The sequence below is a fragment of the Rhineura floridana genome, chromosome 3, assembly GCF_030035675.1.
Source record: "Rhineura floridana isolate rRhiFlo1 chromosome 3, rRhiFlo1.hap2, whole genome shotgun sequence".
NCBI classification, from domain to species: domain Eukaryota; kingdom Metazoa; phylum Chordata; class Lepidosauria; order Squamata; family Rhineuridae; genus Rhineura; species Rhineura floridana.
In genome coordinates this window covers 19723731-19735805 of record NC_084482.1, presented here as the reverse complement: position 1 = coordinate 19735805, position 12075 = coordinate 19723731, and the positions used below count along the sequence as shown (strand labels likewise).

At 45.9% G+C, this 12075-nt stretch overlaps 2 protein-coding genes across 6 annotated transcripts in view; one reads left to right on the top strand and one right to left on the bottom strand.

The window, feature by feature from the left end:
- CCDC65 (coiled-coil domain containing 65) overlaps positions 1 to 7584 on the top strand; it is a 26276-nt gene extending 18692 nt beyond the window's left edge. For all 5 annotated transcript variants that reach the window (XM_061614817.1, XM_061614819.1, XM_061614820.1 and 2 more), the window contains 2 exons: positions 1159 to 1311; positions 2437 to 7584. In XM_061614817.1, coding sequence (XP_061470801.1) covers positions 1159 to 1311; positions 2437 to 2751 — 468 coding nt within the window. In that variant the 3' untranslated portion in view covers positions 2752 to 7584. The remainder of the gene's footprint in view (positions 1 to 1158; positions 1312 to 2436) is intronic.
- FKBP11 (FKBP prolyl isomerase 11) lies at positions 3425 to 12075 on the bottom strand. The gene is made up of 6 exons (XM_061614822.1): positions 11845 to 12075; positions 11395 to 11460; positions 8576 to 8663; positions 6122 to 6155; positions 5631 to 5701; positions 3425 to 3661 (listed from the first exon to the last, which is right to left on the bottom strand). Exons 1-6 carry the CDS (start codon positions 11983 to 11985, stop codon positions 3444 to 3446), a joined length of 618 nt encoding a protein of 205 aa, XP_061470806.1. The 5' UTR covers positions 11986 to 12075; the 3' UTR covers positions 3425 to 3443.

Below are 12075 nucleotides of genomic sequence, written 5' to 3'. Positions count from 1 at the left end.
GTGGGTACTGCCCTCATGGCTCAGGAGAGAGAGCAAAGACAAAGATATCTCCTCTCTCCTTGGACGGTCGAAGAAGGCAAAGGAAGGAGGGGCAGGTCAGCTTCCCTGAGCATATCAGTTTACAAAGGAAGGAAGTTAGGTAGAGAACAGCACAGGTAAAGGTAGGCACGCCTAGCCAGCTGGAGGACCCTAACTCTATCTTCCTTCTGGAATACAAACAAAAGAACCCAAACAGGAGTTGCTCTTGCCCCACTTCCAACAAGAAGGCAGGAGAGTACGAAAGCATCCCAAGTCCTTGTCATCTTCTCTTTGCATTGAAGGTGTGATGGCTTTTCTACTATGCGGCAGCAAACCTGTCATACTCTATTCTTGTCAAGTTGCTGCTGCCAGTTTGGCCTCTTTGATAAATGCACCTGTGTGAAATGTGTTTCCAAAAATATGTTTACCACATTCACATGATATTTTAAAGTATACATTCAAAAAACTTCAAATCTTAAGATATCCTTGGTGGGGGGAGCCCATGTGCACTGTTGTGTAAAAATGGGGCAAGTCTCTCCATTTTGTCATGATCTTGTGCTTAGAAGCCATGGTGCCAAGAAGCTTTCAGTTATGCAGTAGTGACATCCATGTCTCTTCTTACACAGAATTACTTCAACATTGGACAAACATCATGTGTGGTGATTCTTAAGGTTACAGAAGCCCGAGGCTGATTGGAAGGCGGCAACTCTATTTCTAGGAACTCCCCTTCCAGATATATAGCCTCTTCTCCCCAGACCAGCCATGCATGGCTTCAAACTGTCCTTAGGTGATGGAAACTTAAAAACTCCTAGAGAGCAAAAGAGATATTGTGAAACGTTTCTCTTTAATCTCAAGAGATCACATGCAGTTCAGTGTCTCTCTTATGGGTGACTGTTGCCAACTAAATCTGTATTACAAACTCATCTGGAGGCTATAGGTTCGTCACTCCTGCCCTAAAGAATCCTGGTGACTGGTTTGGTGAAGGTGCTGAAAATTCTGTGAAGACATTCCTAGCCTCCCCAGATAAATGCAAGTTAGGATTGCACACAGATGCCCCATCTGCAAGCTCCAACTCTGGGGAACATCTCCTATGCCAGATAGAGGAAAACCACATCAGCTTGTTGTTTTTTGTCCCTACAGGCAGAGCTGATCCTCCGCCTGGCTGAAATGTGCCGCAGGTTGGAGTCCGAGGAGGAGAAGGTGTTACCGTTTTATGCTAGCTCCCTGACCTGGGAAGAACAGAAGGCTGCAGATAAGACAGTTATGGAGAAACCGGAAGAGCCCCTAGCTCAGGTGAATAGCCTGTATGCGGAAATGGGTGCAAGGCACATCTGTCTTCTTCACTGACAAAGAGAAGGAAATTATTCCTTTGGTTCGTTAATCCCTTTTGGAACGTTATGGTTATTCTGTGTCTCCAGGGCATTATCAGTTTAGCATTCACTGCCCTTCTCTTCCAGAAGTGATGGTAGGATTGAGGCAAAACTGCACTGGCACCAATGGAAACTTTCATCCCAAAACTAGTAGAAGCAGTTGGGGTAGAGGAGGGATTTTCGTCCAGACTATGGCAGGGGAGGAAAGAATTAGTGCCCATGTCACAGTCGCAATCCTGATCAGGCCCTCTATGCCTGTTCTTCACGGTGGGGGGGGGGAGATATACAACTTGAAGCGATGCATTTAGCATCATGTGTAGCAGGTGTGGGAAACCTTTGGCCCTCCAGATGTTTTATTTATTTATTTATTTATTTAATTTATAAACCGCCCATAGCTAATAGCTCTCTGGGCGGTGTACAAACAGAGTTAAAATACAATGTTACAATAAAATCAATAACAAGTATCAGCAAAATTTAAGCTAAAACATTAAACATAAAGATTAAAACATTAAAATGCCTGGGAGCATAGCCAGGTCTTAACCTGGTGCCTAAAGGAAAGTACTGTAGGCGCCAGGCAGATCTCTTCAGGTAGGCTGTTCCACAATTCGGGGGCCACTACAGAAAAGGCCCTAGATTTTGAACTACAACCCATCATCCCTGACCTGAGAGTTGTAGTTCAGCAACATCTGGAGGACCAAAGCTTCCCCACACCTCATATGCAGTTTGGCCCTAACATACTTGCACAAATGCATTCTGCCTACCCCTCTATTCAAGTACACCTCCCTAAAGTGCTGCTCTTCTTTGTGGTGTTTGGCTACTGCTCAGCTATAGGAAATAATCTTTGTAACAAGACCAGCAGTTGTTATATTCACAACAACCATTTCCTGGTTTAGAGCCTGCTCAGAAGCTGTGCATTTCTTACAACACAACCACTAACTCCAAGCAGGTTTCCCTATCTGGGCAAATTCCTGTCTATTCCACAAAGGAAGATGGCAATGTAATTTCTTGCAACCAGCCCAGTCACCTGCATTTTCCGTGTCTTTTACAGATGATGCAGGACTATGTGGGGCTGGAGCGCTTCTGGCAAAGATACAACAAGGTGAGGCTAGAACAGCTCTCACTGGAGCGGACTAAAGAAGCTCTGCTCCAAGACAATCTCAAGCTGAGGCAGCTGCTCAAGCAGTACCTGGATGGCATCTCAGTGAATGATGAAGTTCTGAGCCAGATCAATCCACTGATGATTGTCAACCAACAAAATATCATCCCATCTATGCCCCAGTCTGTGCCTGTCAGAGAGGACCGGTTCAAGCGGCCTATCTATAATGTAGTGGAGGCGGCACACGAGGTCAAGCGGATCCTCTAGGCCAGCAGCATTTGATTTCTGAGCATTCTGTTCTGCCCCATTAACAGGCCACTGGGCACAAGGAAGAGCGAAGCTGTCTCAGCCAGAAGCCTGTATCAGGATCTTTTGGGAAGGGCTATTCCCATAGCAAGCTGCCATTAAACAGAGCTGAGCTGATGTGTCTTGGAGCCTTTTCCCCCCCTGCAAACAAGCTCACAGAGAGATGGGTATATTGAGAACAGGTTATGGTATGTCTGCCCCCACCTGCAGTCCTGATGCCTTTGTGTGAGCTTTAAAAGAAATACCACCACTCCTACCTGCAGGAGGGGTTTGGAAGTGGCTCAGGTGCCAACCTTTTTGTGTCCTTTTCCCCATCTTTCTTTTCCTACTTGTTACATATATATTTAATTCTTCCTCCAAGAGTTCAGAGCAAAATGTATGGCGTTCTGGCCCTCTTATTCCAAAGGCATTATCTGAGCTGACATTTGTTTTGCACCAGTTTAACTGACTCAGAACCACACACACCCTGCCAAATGCTGGGAGATGGAATCTGTTGAGGGTGCCGTGAAAAGTTTATGTTAACTATCCTCAGGCAACCTCAGAGAACACCTGCCCTCCTTACCCCTGCCTTTGTGCGTATGGAAGTGTGAGCATTCCGCACTCCCCCAAAAAAAGCAACCACAAAGCCATGACAAAAAAGGCACAGGACAACTTTATTTCTTCTTCGCCTTGTTTCTCTTCTCCTCCTTGAGTTTCTTCTTGGACACATGGGGCATCCGGGACTTCTGATAGAGGTGGTATCCGATGAGCCCCAACAGCGCAGGGACAAGCCCAATGCATAGCAGGGGCAGCACGTCATTCACCACCTTCTGCCAGTAGGTGGCTCTGGCGAGGCCTACCAGCTCCACCTCAAACTGCAGGACTGCGTCAGCTGGAAAAAGGAAGGAGTCCTGTGAAGCAGGGCTGGGAGGCAATACAGCAGTGCTACAGGCAAGTTTGTATGTATAGGCAACTCTCCCTAGGAAATCTGGCACTCCAGTATAATTCATCTGTGGTGGCTGGTGATGCTAACAATAGTTTATGCTACTCGGTGGTGCTGTCAGGACAGGACTTTGGGGGCAGAAGTTCAGGGCCTCACTCAGCAAAATCAGCAAGAGCACCCCTCCAGCCAATAAGAACATCATGTCTAAAATTACCAAATTGCACCACTGGTGCTGCTGCAGCTAGAGCAGTGCCAGTCCTGGTAAGGAAGACAAGGGTGTGCCTAGTGCGGCTCCCCTGTGCTAGGCAACCTGTCCCTCTAGCCCCTTAGGCAATATTGGTTACTTTTTGAGGAAGAGCCACGGCTCAGTAATAGAGCATCTGTTTTGCATGCAGAAGGTCCCAGGTTTAGTCCCTGGCATCTCCAGGTAGGGCTGGAAGAGACTCCTGTCTGAAAGCTTGGAGAGCCACTGCCAGTCAGTGTGGACAATACGGAGGCAGATTGACCAATGGCCTGACTCGATATAAGGCAGCTTCCTATGTTTCTCTGAGGCTCTGAGTTGTCCACAGAATGCTGCGTGTGAAAGACTAAAAGGGTTGCCTTCACCCTCTTCATGCCTGCATCACTGCATGGTGCAAGTGGCTAGGATACAAAAGGCAGCAGAGCACTGCTGTCAACCTGCATTTGCACTCCAAGGATTGGACAGTTCTATGGGCTACATGAGTTTTCAGGCCAAGGGCAGAACATAAGCAGAGCGAAGGGTGCTTGTCTAATTGCAAAGTAGATTCAACACCCAGTTGATTCCTAGGTGAGCACATACAGTATACTTGCCCCCCAAGCTGATACCTAGATTGCAACCACATATGCCATGGACCCTGAGGGCGCAGCCAAAAGAACAGGAAGAAATGGTGTTAATGTGGGTGATGAACACAGGGCGGCTTCAGCTGCTGTCGTCACCCCATTTAAGCCCAATGCCAGATGCTAGCAAGTCAAACATCCAAATTCCTTACTAAACTGGCCAGAAGTTTCATTTTAAGCTATATATATTGGCAACTATGTTTTCTTCAGAGCTTGTGTACATTCAGTGACATTGAGACACCCTTGAATGCTTCTCCTTATTTCACAAACCCAGGTCCCACCCCAGTTTTCCACACGTTCTCCTGAATTCTGCCCCACTCAGTCTGCACTCCTGAATTCACCTTGTTTGAGGGTTCATTTTTACTAGAAATATGAAACCATGGCTCAGTCTGTTAAGTCCTTTTTAATGTCTGGTTTTAACCCAGGAAATTGTGAAGCAATAATTAACAAGAGAATGCTTCTGAGCACATGCAGAATTTCTTTCACCATTAACTAACTAGAGCAATCCTCCACATATCTGGGCATAAGAGCATAGCCAGGAATTGGCATCTGAATGCTGCAGCAAGACTTTTAAAATGTTAGTTCTGGCAGGGGCCACTGGGCTCTGCTTTGGGCAGGACGTCTTGGGCCAACACTGCTTTTATATAGGGTCAGCTCGGCTTTTTAAAAAAGTTTCACCCACTGCCTCCTACTGTTGCTTCATGATGAGCAGGAAATGGGAGAAGGGGATGAAAGACACTAAATACCTTGCATTTAAAAAAGACTACTGGAGAGATTCTTACCCCACTCTGTGTCTTTTTCATGCAATCACCCAGTGAATGTTCACATCTAGCTATCCCACAGCATCACAATACTGTTAAGTGACCAGTCAGTTACTTCTTAGACTTTCCATCTCAGCCCCTTCAGTCCCTCAACCCTAGATCAGAGCACTGTGCCATCTAAACTCCCAAAATCAATATAAGTGGATAGACCTGTCTCAAAAAGCACGCCCTGGTTCTTTGATATCCCATGCCTAGATCTCCTTCCGAATGGTGATCAAATAAACACTAGTGGATCCTACCTGGGACAGATGGTGGGGACCCTCGTTTGCCATATGCCAGGTGAGGGGGAATGATGACTCTGCGTTTCTCCCTGCCAGAACAAGGAAAGGACGCATCGGAATTTGAGATAGTACATTTGTGCACAAAGCTGTTGACTTTAGTGGGGATCCATTGGGCATAAAAAACTGGACAGAGAATTGCAATCTTCAGTAAAACAAACTACAAAATCTTAGAGGGAACAGGATTCAGATAAATGCTGTACAGATGTATCAGACCAGTTTTTTAAAACTGGATTTCCTGTTCATATGTAAGGACACGTACGTGGCTAAACCAAGGGTTCTTAACCTGAATCATACTGAACCTTCCCAAGAAGAAATGAAGGGCTGAGAAATGGCATCAGTAGAAGGGGAGGAATCATGGCTTGCCTTAAACTCCTGAAAGACAGGCTTTAGGAAAGGAGTTCTGAGATGGTGACCCAGGCCACAATCCAAGCACATTGGAAGTTACTTACCCAACACACATATCCAGCAGACTCTGTTCTAAGCCTGAACCAAAGAAAAAACAGATCAGACAATGTGGCAAGAAGCGTCTGTGGCTTTCAGCCATTAAGTTCCTTTCTGTATATATGGGGGTAGGGAGAGGACACACTTAGGCCTAATTCTTACGGAGTTTGGGCTATACCACATCAGAGTGATGTGGAGGGGTTTGCATGACTCGCTGTTCCTTTATAGGTAAACCTGTTAGAGCAGGCATGGGGAACCTCTGGTCAGTGGCTAAATTGGGCTCACCAGGACTCCTAGTTTGGCTATTTCCCCTCTGCCATGCCCACCTCTTGTCAGTCACATCTGATAACTGTATGATGTCAGGGATAGGACAGGTGAAGCCACAGCTGCAAATGAGCAATTAGAAGTTTTATAGTGTGCTCCCAATTGTGCACTTCCAATACAGCTTACATTCAGCATTGTTTAAATTTGGTGCCAAATGCAAGCTGTGCTGCTTTCAATGAGGGTCAGATCCACTCAGGAACTCGAGTGGATCAGTAATGCACCTTGTATTCAGTGCCAAATTTAAATGTCAAATGCAAGCTGTGCTTGTAAAGGAACAATTGAGAATGCAGATTTCCAATAGTTCCTATGCAAGTGCGGCTTGCATTGGCGCTGTTTAAATTTAGCACTGTGTACAAACCACGCTGCTTCAACCAGAGGTCAGATCCACCTGATGTCATGTGACATCAAGTGATTGACAGGTGGTGCTTAGAGGGTTGGCCAGAATTGCATCTGACCACAGGCTGAAAAGAGTTCCCCATCACTGTGTTAGATAGGCATTTTTTTGCCCTTCCCCGCAATCATTTTTCTCCCACCCTCCACTACCTTGTTCCATTATGGGCATTCACATAGCTTTTTCTGTACTGGTAGCATGCACATGACCTTAAAAAAAAATCCCAGGAAGTCCACAAGAGCAAACTACCAGCCTTAGTTACATGTTTCACAATGGGCAAAAATGCATTTCCATTAAAAAAAACACCAAAACTGAAGCCTTGTACAAGAGTAGTATTTAGCTGACTTGGTATAAATCTTGTGCAAGAGTGATAAAGAGATCTTGCACAAGACTTCTGAATAAGATTTTTTTTTGAAAGCCTGATGTGTGTACAATGATTACAGTCTCCAAGGTCCTTCCCCATGTTTACTGTGTGGAGATCTTGAGAGAATAGTTCTCCTGAAGAGGACATGCCTTCTGCATGCCACAATCAGTTTTAACAGGTATCAGCTCCTGAAAACAAAATGGCTAGGTGGTGTTCAGGTAAGGAGTAAACGGAAGTAGGGATGTGGTGATAGAGAACACCCACCAAAGCATCACCATACATGTGACAAACCACCCACCCCCAATTATGTGCTAATGTGCTTCCACACCAGTGACTGCAGGTTATTTTTACTTCATAATTGGATTTTCTGTAGTAACAGGAAATATGGATTATTGGGGGGGAGGGTCGGGCTGGTGTTTTGATGCTGCTGCCACCTTGCAGATCCTGTAAAAAGTGTGAGTGGTACTAATTCTTCAATAAATTATAGTCTGGAAGCACCAAGAAAACTGGTTTCAAAGTAGTTTATATTTGTTAGGTAATTTTGCCCACTGTATAATCATCATGAGATGGATGGGAACAGTTTGTTCATATTACATTTCAGTTTGCGATTTATTTATTTATTTAAATTTATATCCTGTTCTTCCTCCCAGGAGCCCAACTGATCAAACCTGCAAAGTTCCCAGAATAAAACACAGAATCATAGAGCTAGAAGGAACCTAGTAGGCTGTCTAGTCCAAACCCCCTCCTCAGCTCACAGAATCCAGAGCTTGAGCACCCACCACCACCCGCAGATGGCTCTGTAGCCTCTGCTTGAAGACCTCCAGCAAGGGAGATCCCACCACCCGTGTAGGCAGTTGCTTCCATCATTGAACTGTTCTTAATATCAAGTAGTTTCTCATAATGTTCAGCCAATATCCACCCTCCTGTAACTTACGCCCATGTCTTTGCTCTCTTCTATATGACAGCCCTTCATGTATTTGAAGCGCATTGGTCCCCCTCAGTTTTGTCTTCTCCAAGCTAAGCATACTCAGTTCCTTCAATGTTTCCTCATAGGACTTGTTTTCATATCTCTGTCCATTTTCATTGCCCTCCCCTGAACCCAATCCAGTTTGGAACCAAACATGTAGCTTATTTGTGTTTTAATAGGTGGATTGTTGTTACTTTAATGTTTAATAATTCATTAAGCCACTTTGAGCAACTCCTTTTTGAAGTTGAAAAGTGTGGTACAATTTTATAAATATTTTTTTTAAATGCCAGAAAATAATAGTAGACACTCCTTTGGAAAAGGGCCAATAAGGAAACAAAGTTTCTGCTCCAACTCTTGTGTATATTGCTTAGTGTGTCCCTTAGTCAAACAGTATCATACAATTGCCAGAGATATACCTGGGATGACTTGTCTTTTGCCCAGCTCCACTTGCAGTGGATCACGGGAAAGTGAGCTATCAATGATGTGGCCATCTTCGAGGGTACCCTGCAAATAAACAACACCGTCACACATATAGTAGTGTGCGGATTTTGTAACTTGGGTGGTGCCAACATAGCAGACTATTGCCACCTGCCCTGTTGCTAAACTGTAAATTAAAACTCAAACTCAAGAGGAAATGTTGAAACATGTGGTTCTTACACAAATGGAGCAACACAGTATCAGAGGTGAATAAGGGCTGGCATGACATGATAATGTAATTTTCCATTTTTTTAAAAAACAACTCATTACAAGCTGTGGGAGGTAGTTGCCAACTTAGGAGAGGCATTCACTTTTCTCACATTGGAGAGAGCACTTCTAGCATAGCACCTACGGTGACGTGTGTGCATTATCTATTCTAGCAACTAAGAAAAGAATGCTCATTTTTATTCATATGCAAAACTGCAATGTAAGTAAATTAATTAATTCATTAATCAACTAAAACTCACTTTATTTATTGATCAGAATGAATCAAGTGACAGGCCCAACATAGCCAAATGTAAATATATAATTTAAGCCCTAATTCTGGGTAGATGATGCTCAGATAGGCTTTAGCAAAACTCTAGAAGACATTCCAGAGCTGTGAAGCAACTTTGGAAACAAGTTGCTGTGTGATACAGTGGGCAACCTACCAATCACTGGTAGAAAGAGGATTGGCTGATACTATTTTTCTGTCCTAAGCAAAAACCACTTCTCTCCCCCCCCCACACACACACACAACCACCATCTTACTGTGAGAGAGAGATTGTGTTCCTTCCTGAGTGGGTTTCCCAACTGCTTTCTCCCTTCCCTGTCTCAAAGAAGTGAAGGAAGGGTCTTTTGCTCCATTCATTTTTAATTTGTTTATAAATTTAATATTCAACACTTCAGTTTAATCAGCATTCTCAGGGCAGTTTATTAAAATAAAACTTTTTTTAAAATGAAAAGGCTTAAAAAGCAACAACAGGTAAACAGGGTGGAGAGAATCAGTAGCAATTAACAATAAGCAAAAAGATGTTTAAATGTGGATAAATGAAAGGTTGTTTAATTGGCACCAAAAAGACTTGGTACAAGGCAATTACTCTGTGGCCCACAAAGAGGGTGGCACCACTGACAAGACCCTTTCCCAGTCGCTACCTACCTCTTTTTGGAAGACGAGGACACTCTTCACAAAAAGTCCTCTGAAGACAATGTTGGTATCTGTCCTTTAGACACCCAAGCAGTATATGGCTTTAAGAGTTAAACCCAGCCCTTTGAACTGTGCTCAGAAATAAAACCAGTAGCCAGTAGTACAATGTATTGTGTCCAATTGGTCCCAGACAGCAGTCCAGCAGCAGTATTTTGACCCAAATGAAAGTTTCCAAGTAGTCTTCAAAGGAAGCCCCACTTACAACACATTGCAGTAAGCCAATCTGACGGTTATCAGAGCATGGATAGCAGGTATCAAGCTAGGTATCCCAGCCTTCCTCAACCTGGTGCCATTCAGATGTTAAGGACTCCAACTCCCTTCATCCTCAGTCAGCATGGGCAATGATCACGGATGATGGCAGTTGTCCAAAACATCTGGAGGGCATCAGCTTGGGGAAGCCCGACCGATTCACTTGTATTGAATGAGGGAAAAGAGGATGTAGTCAATCAAAACAGGGATAAGGGGAAATGCTCCACACAAACTATGTAGTCCCAACAACAATCTGGAGCAGGTGAGTATACCTTCCTCCCCACAACAGGTTCTTTCCCCACCACCAGTTTCTACCTTCAAGGGGTACTTTCTACATCAAACGTACCCTCCACAATGGGGTGCCCTCCAGATGCCCAAAGTCTTTGTAACGTACAAGGGTTCATGGCACAGGTTTAGAGAAACAACTCTTCAGCAGCATATAAGTTGAAGCAGGATAGCGGTAGGATGGAGCCTGTGACCCTCCAGTTGTTGCAGGACTTCAGCTCCCTTCAGCCCCAGCAAGTATTGCCAATGGAGAAGGAGAAACCAGTGACATGAACCCTTGTACATTACAGAGACTTCAGTCTGGGCTCTGGAGCACATTCTATGGCATTGGTCTTCAACTGGTGAGTCTGGACCCAGTATTCTGGCCGGATCCAAGGTGAGTCACAACAGCAGCACTTCCACCATACAAATCTATGGTAAAAAATATATATTAAGAAATGGGTCTCCATTGCATAGTGGGATTATAGCTGCTGGGTCCCAGGTCTGAAAAGGCTAAAGTGGACTGTTCTACTGCACTGTTCTTCAACTTTGGGTCCCCAGATGTTGTTGGACTACAACTCCCATCAACCCGTCAGTTTAGTCAACGGCCAAGGATGACGGGAATTGTAGTCCAACAGCATCTGGGGAATGAAAGACAGTGTTCCAGGGTCTACCGCAAACTCAATTCAAGTGGAACACTAGCAAAGCCTATCAGGCTTCAGGATTACGCCACGTGGCCTTCGAGCATGCTCCAAAACACGTTCAAGTCCTTTATTGCCTTTGTTGCACACCGCAAAGAGGAGATCTGGTAGCCGGGTGAGCAAGCAGGTCTTTCAAATAAACTTGCCCACCGTTACTGATCTTTCATTGGGTTCTTGAGTACGCCCCAACACCCCCTCAACTCTACGCACCGACCCGGAGGACGCAGTTCACGGAAGCCCCGCCCCAAACGGCAGGGAAACCCAGCAAGGGGCATCTGTGCTGACGTGTGCCTGCACGGCTTTTCATTGCTCTTCGCCGCGCGCTCGCCCCGTGAGCGCCCTCTCTTATCTGATTTACCGTGTAATGGATTTGAATCGTGTCTCCCACCGCGGAGCGCTCCACGCAGTTATCGGGGGGCTCTACCTGCGAAGGAAAGAACAGGAGGCAGGGAAGTGAGTGGAGGGAACAGATTGCAGCCGCTCCTTCCTCCCATCTGGCAAGCAGGGTGCATGAGAGCCTTATGGAGACTCTGCTGCAGCTTTTCTCTCGTTGAGAATTAATTGCAGCCCCGCTCTCCCGAGGGAGGCGTCTGATGCGAGGTTGTTGTTTGGATCCCGCCCCCATCTGATGCGATCATGCAAGAAGGCAGGGCACGATCCCGCTCCCCCTAGCTGCTATGGGGCCGGATCCCACTCTGCTTAGCCTCCGTCTCGGCCGGCAGAATCCCCAGAGGCGCGCCCGGCGCTTCCCCGTCAGCAGTGCAGTAGCGGCAGGAGCGTGCCATCGAGGGACGCCACGCACACTCACTAGGGTTTCTAGCTGCAGCGTCCGAAGCGGAGTTTCGCTTTTGCTCTCCTGCTCCTCCTTCTCTGCCTGGCTCTCAGCCCCGCAGCCCGAAAAGAGGAGGAGGACGAAAAAAAGGAGGCTGGCCCGGTGGCGAGGCAGCATGGTGAGGTGAGACGGAAGCAGCAGGCGGGTGGCAGAGAAAGTAGGAGCAACAACTGCCGGGCTTACCCCTAAGGCCAGGGGTGTCAAGTG

Excerpts from the sequence above, each read along its gene's own strand:
- FKBP11 (XM_061614822.1), bottom strand. The coding sequence starts at position 11,985 with ATGCTGCCTCGCCACCGGGCCAGCCTCCTTTTTTTCGTCCTCCTCCTC. Across the intron at positions 11,461-11,844 it reads CGCTGCAGCTAGAAACCCTA|GTAGAGCCCCCCGATAACTG; the intron begins GTGAGTGTGCGT and ends TTTCCTTCGCAG. Across the intron at positions 3,662-5,630 it reads GTCCCCACCATCTGTCCCAG|CTGACGCAGTCCTGCAGTTT; the intron begins GTAGGATCCACT and ends TCCTTTTTCCAG.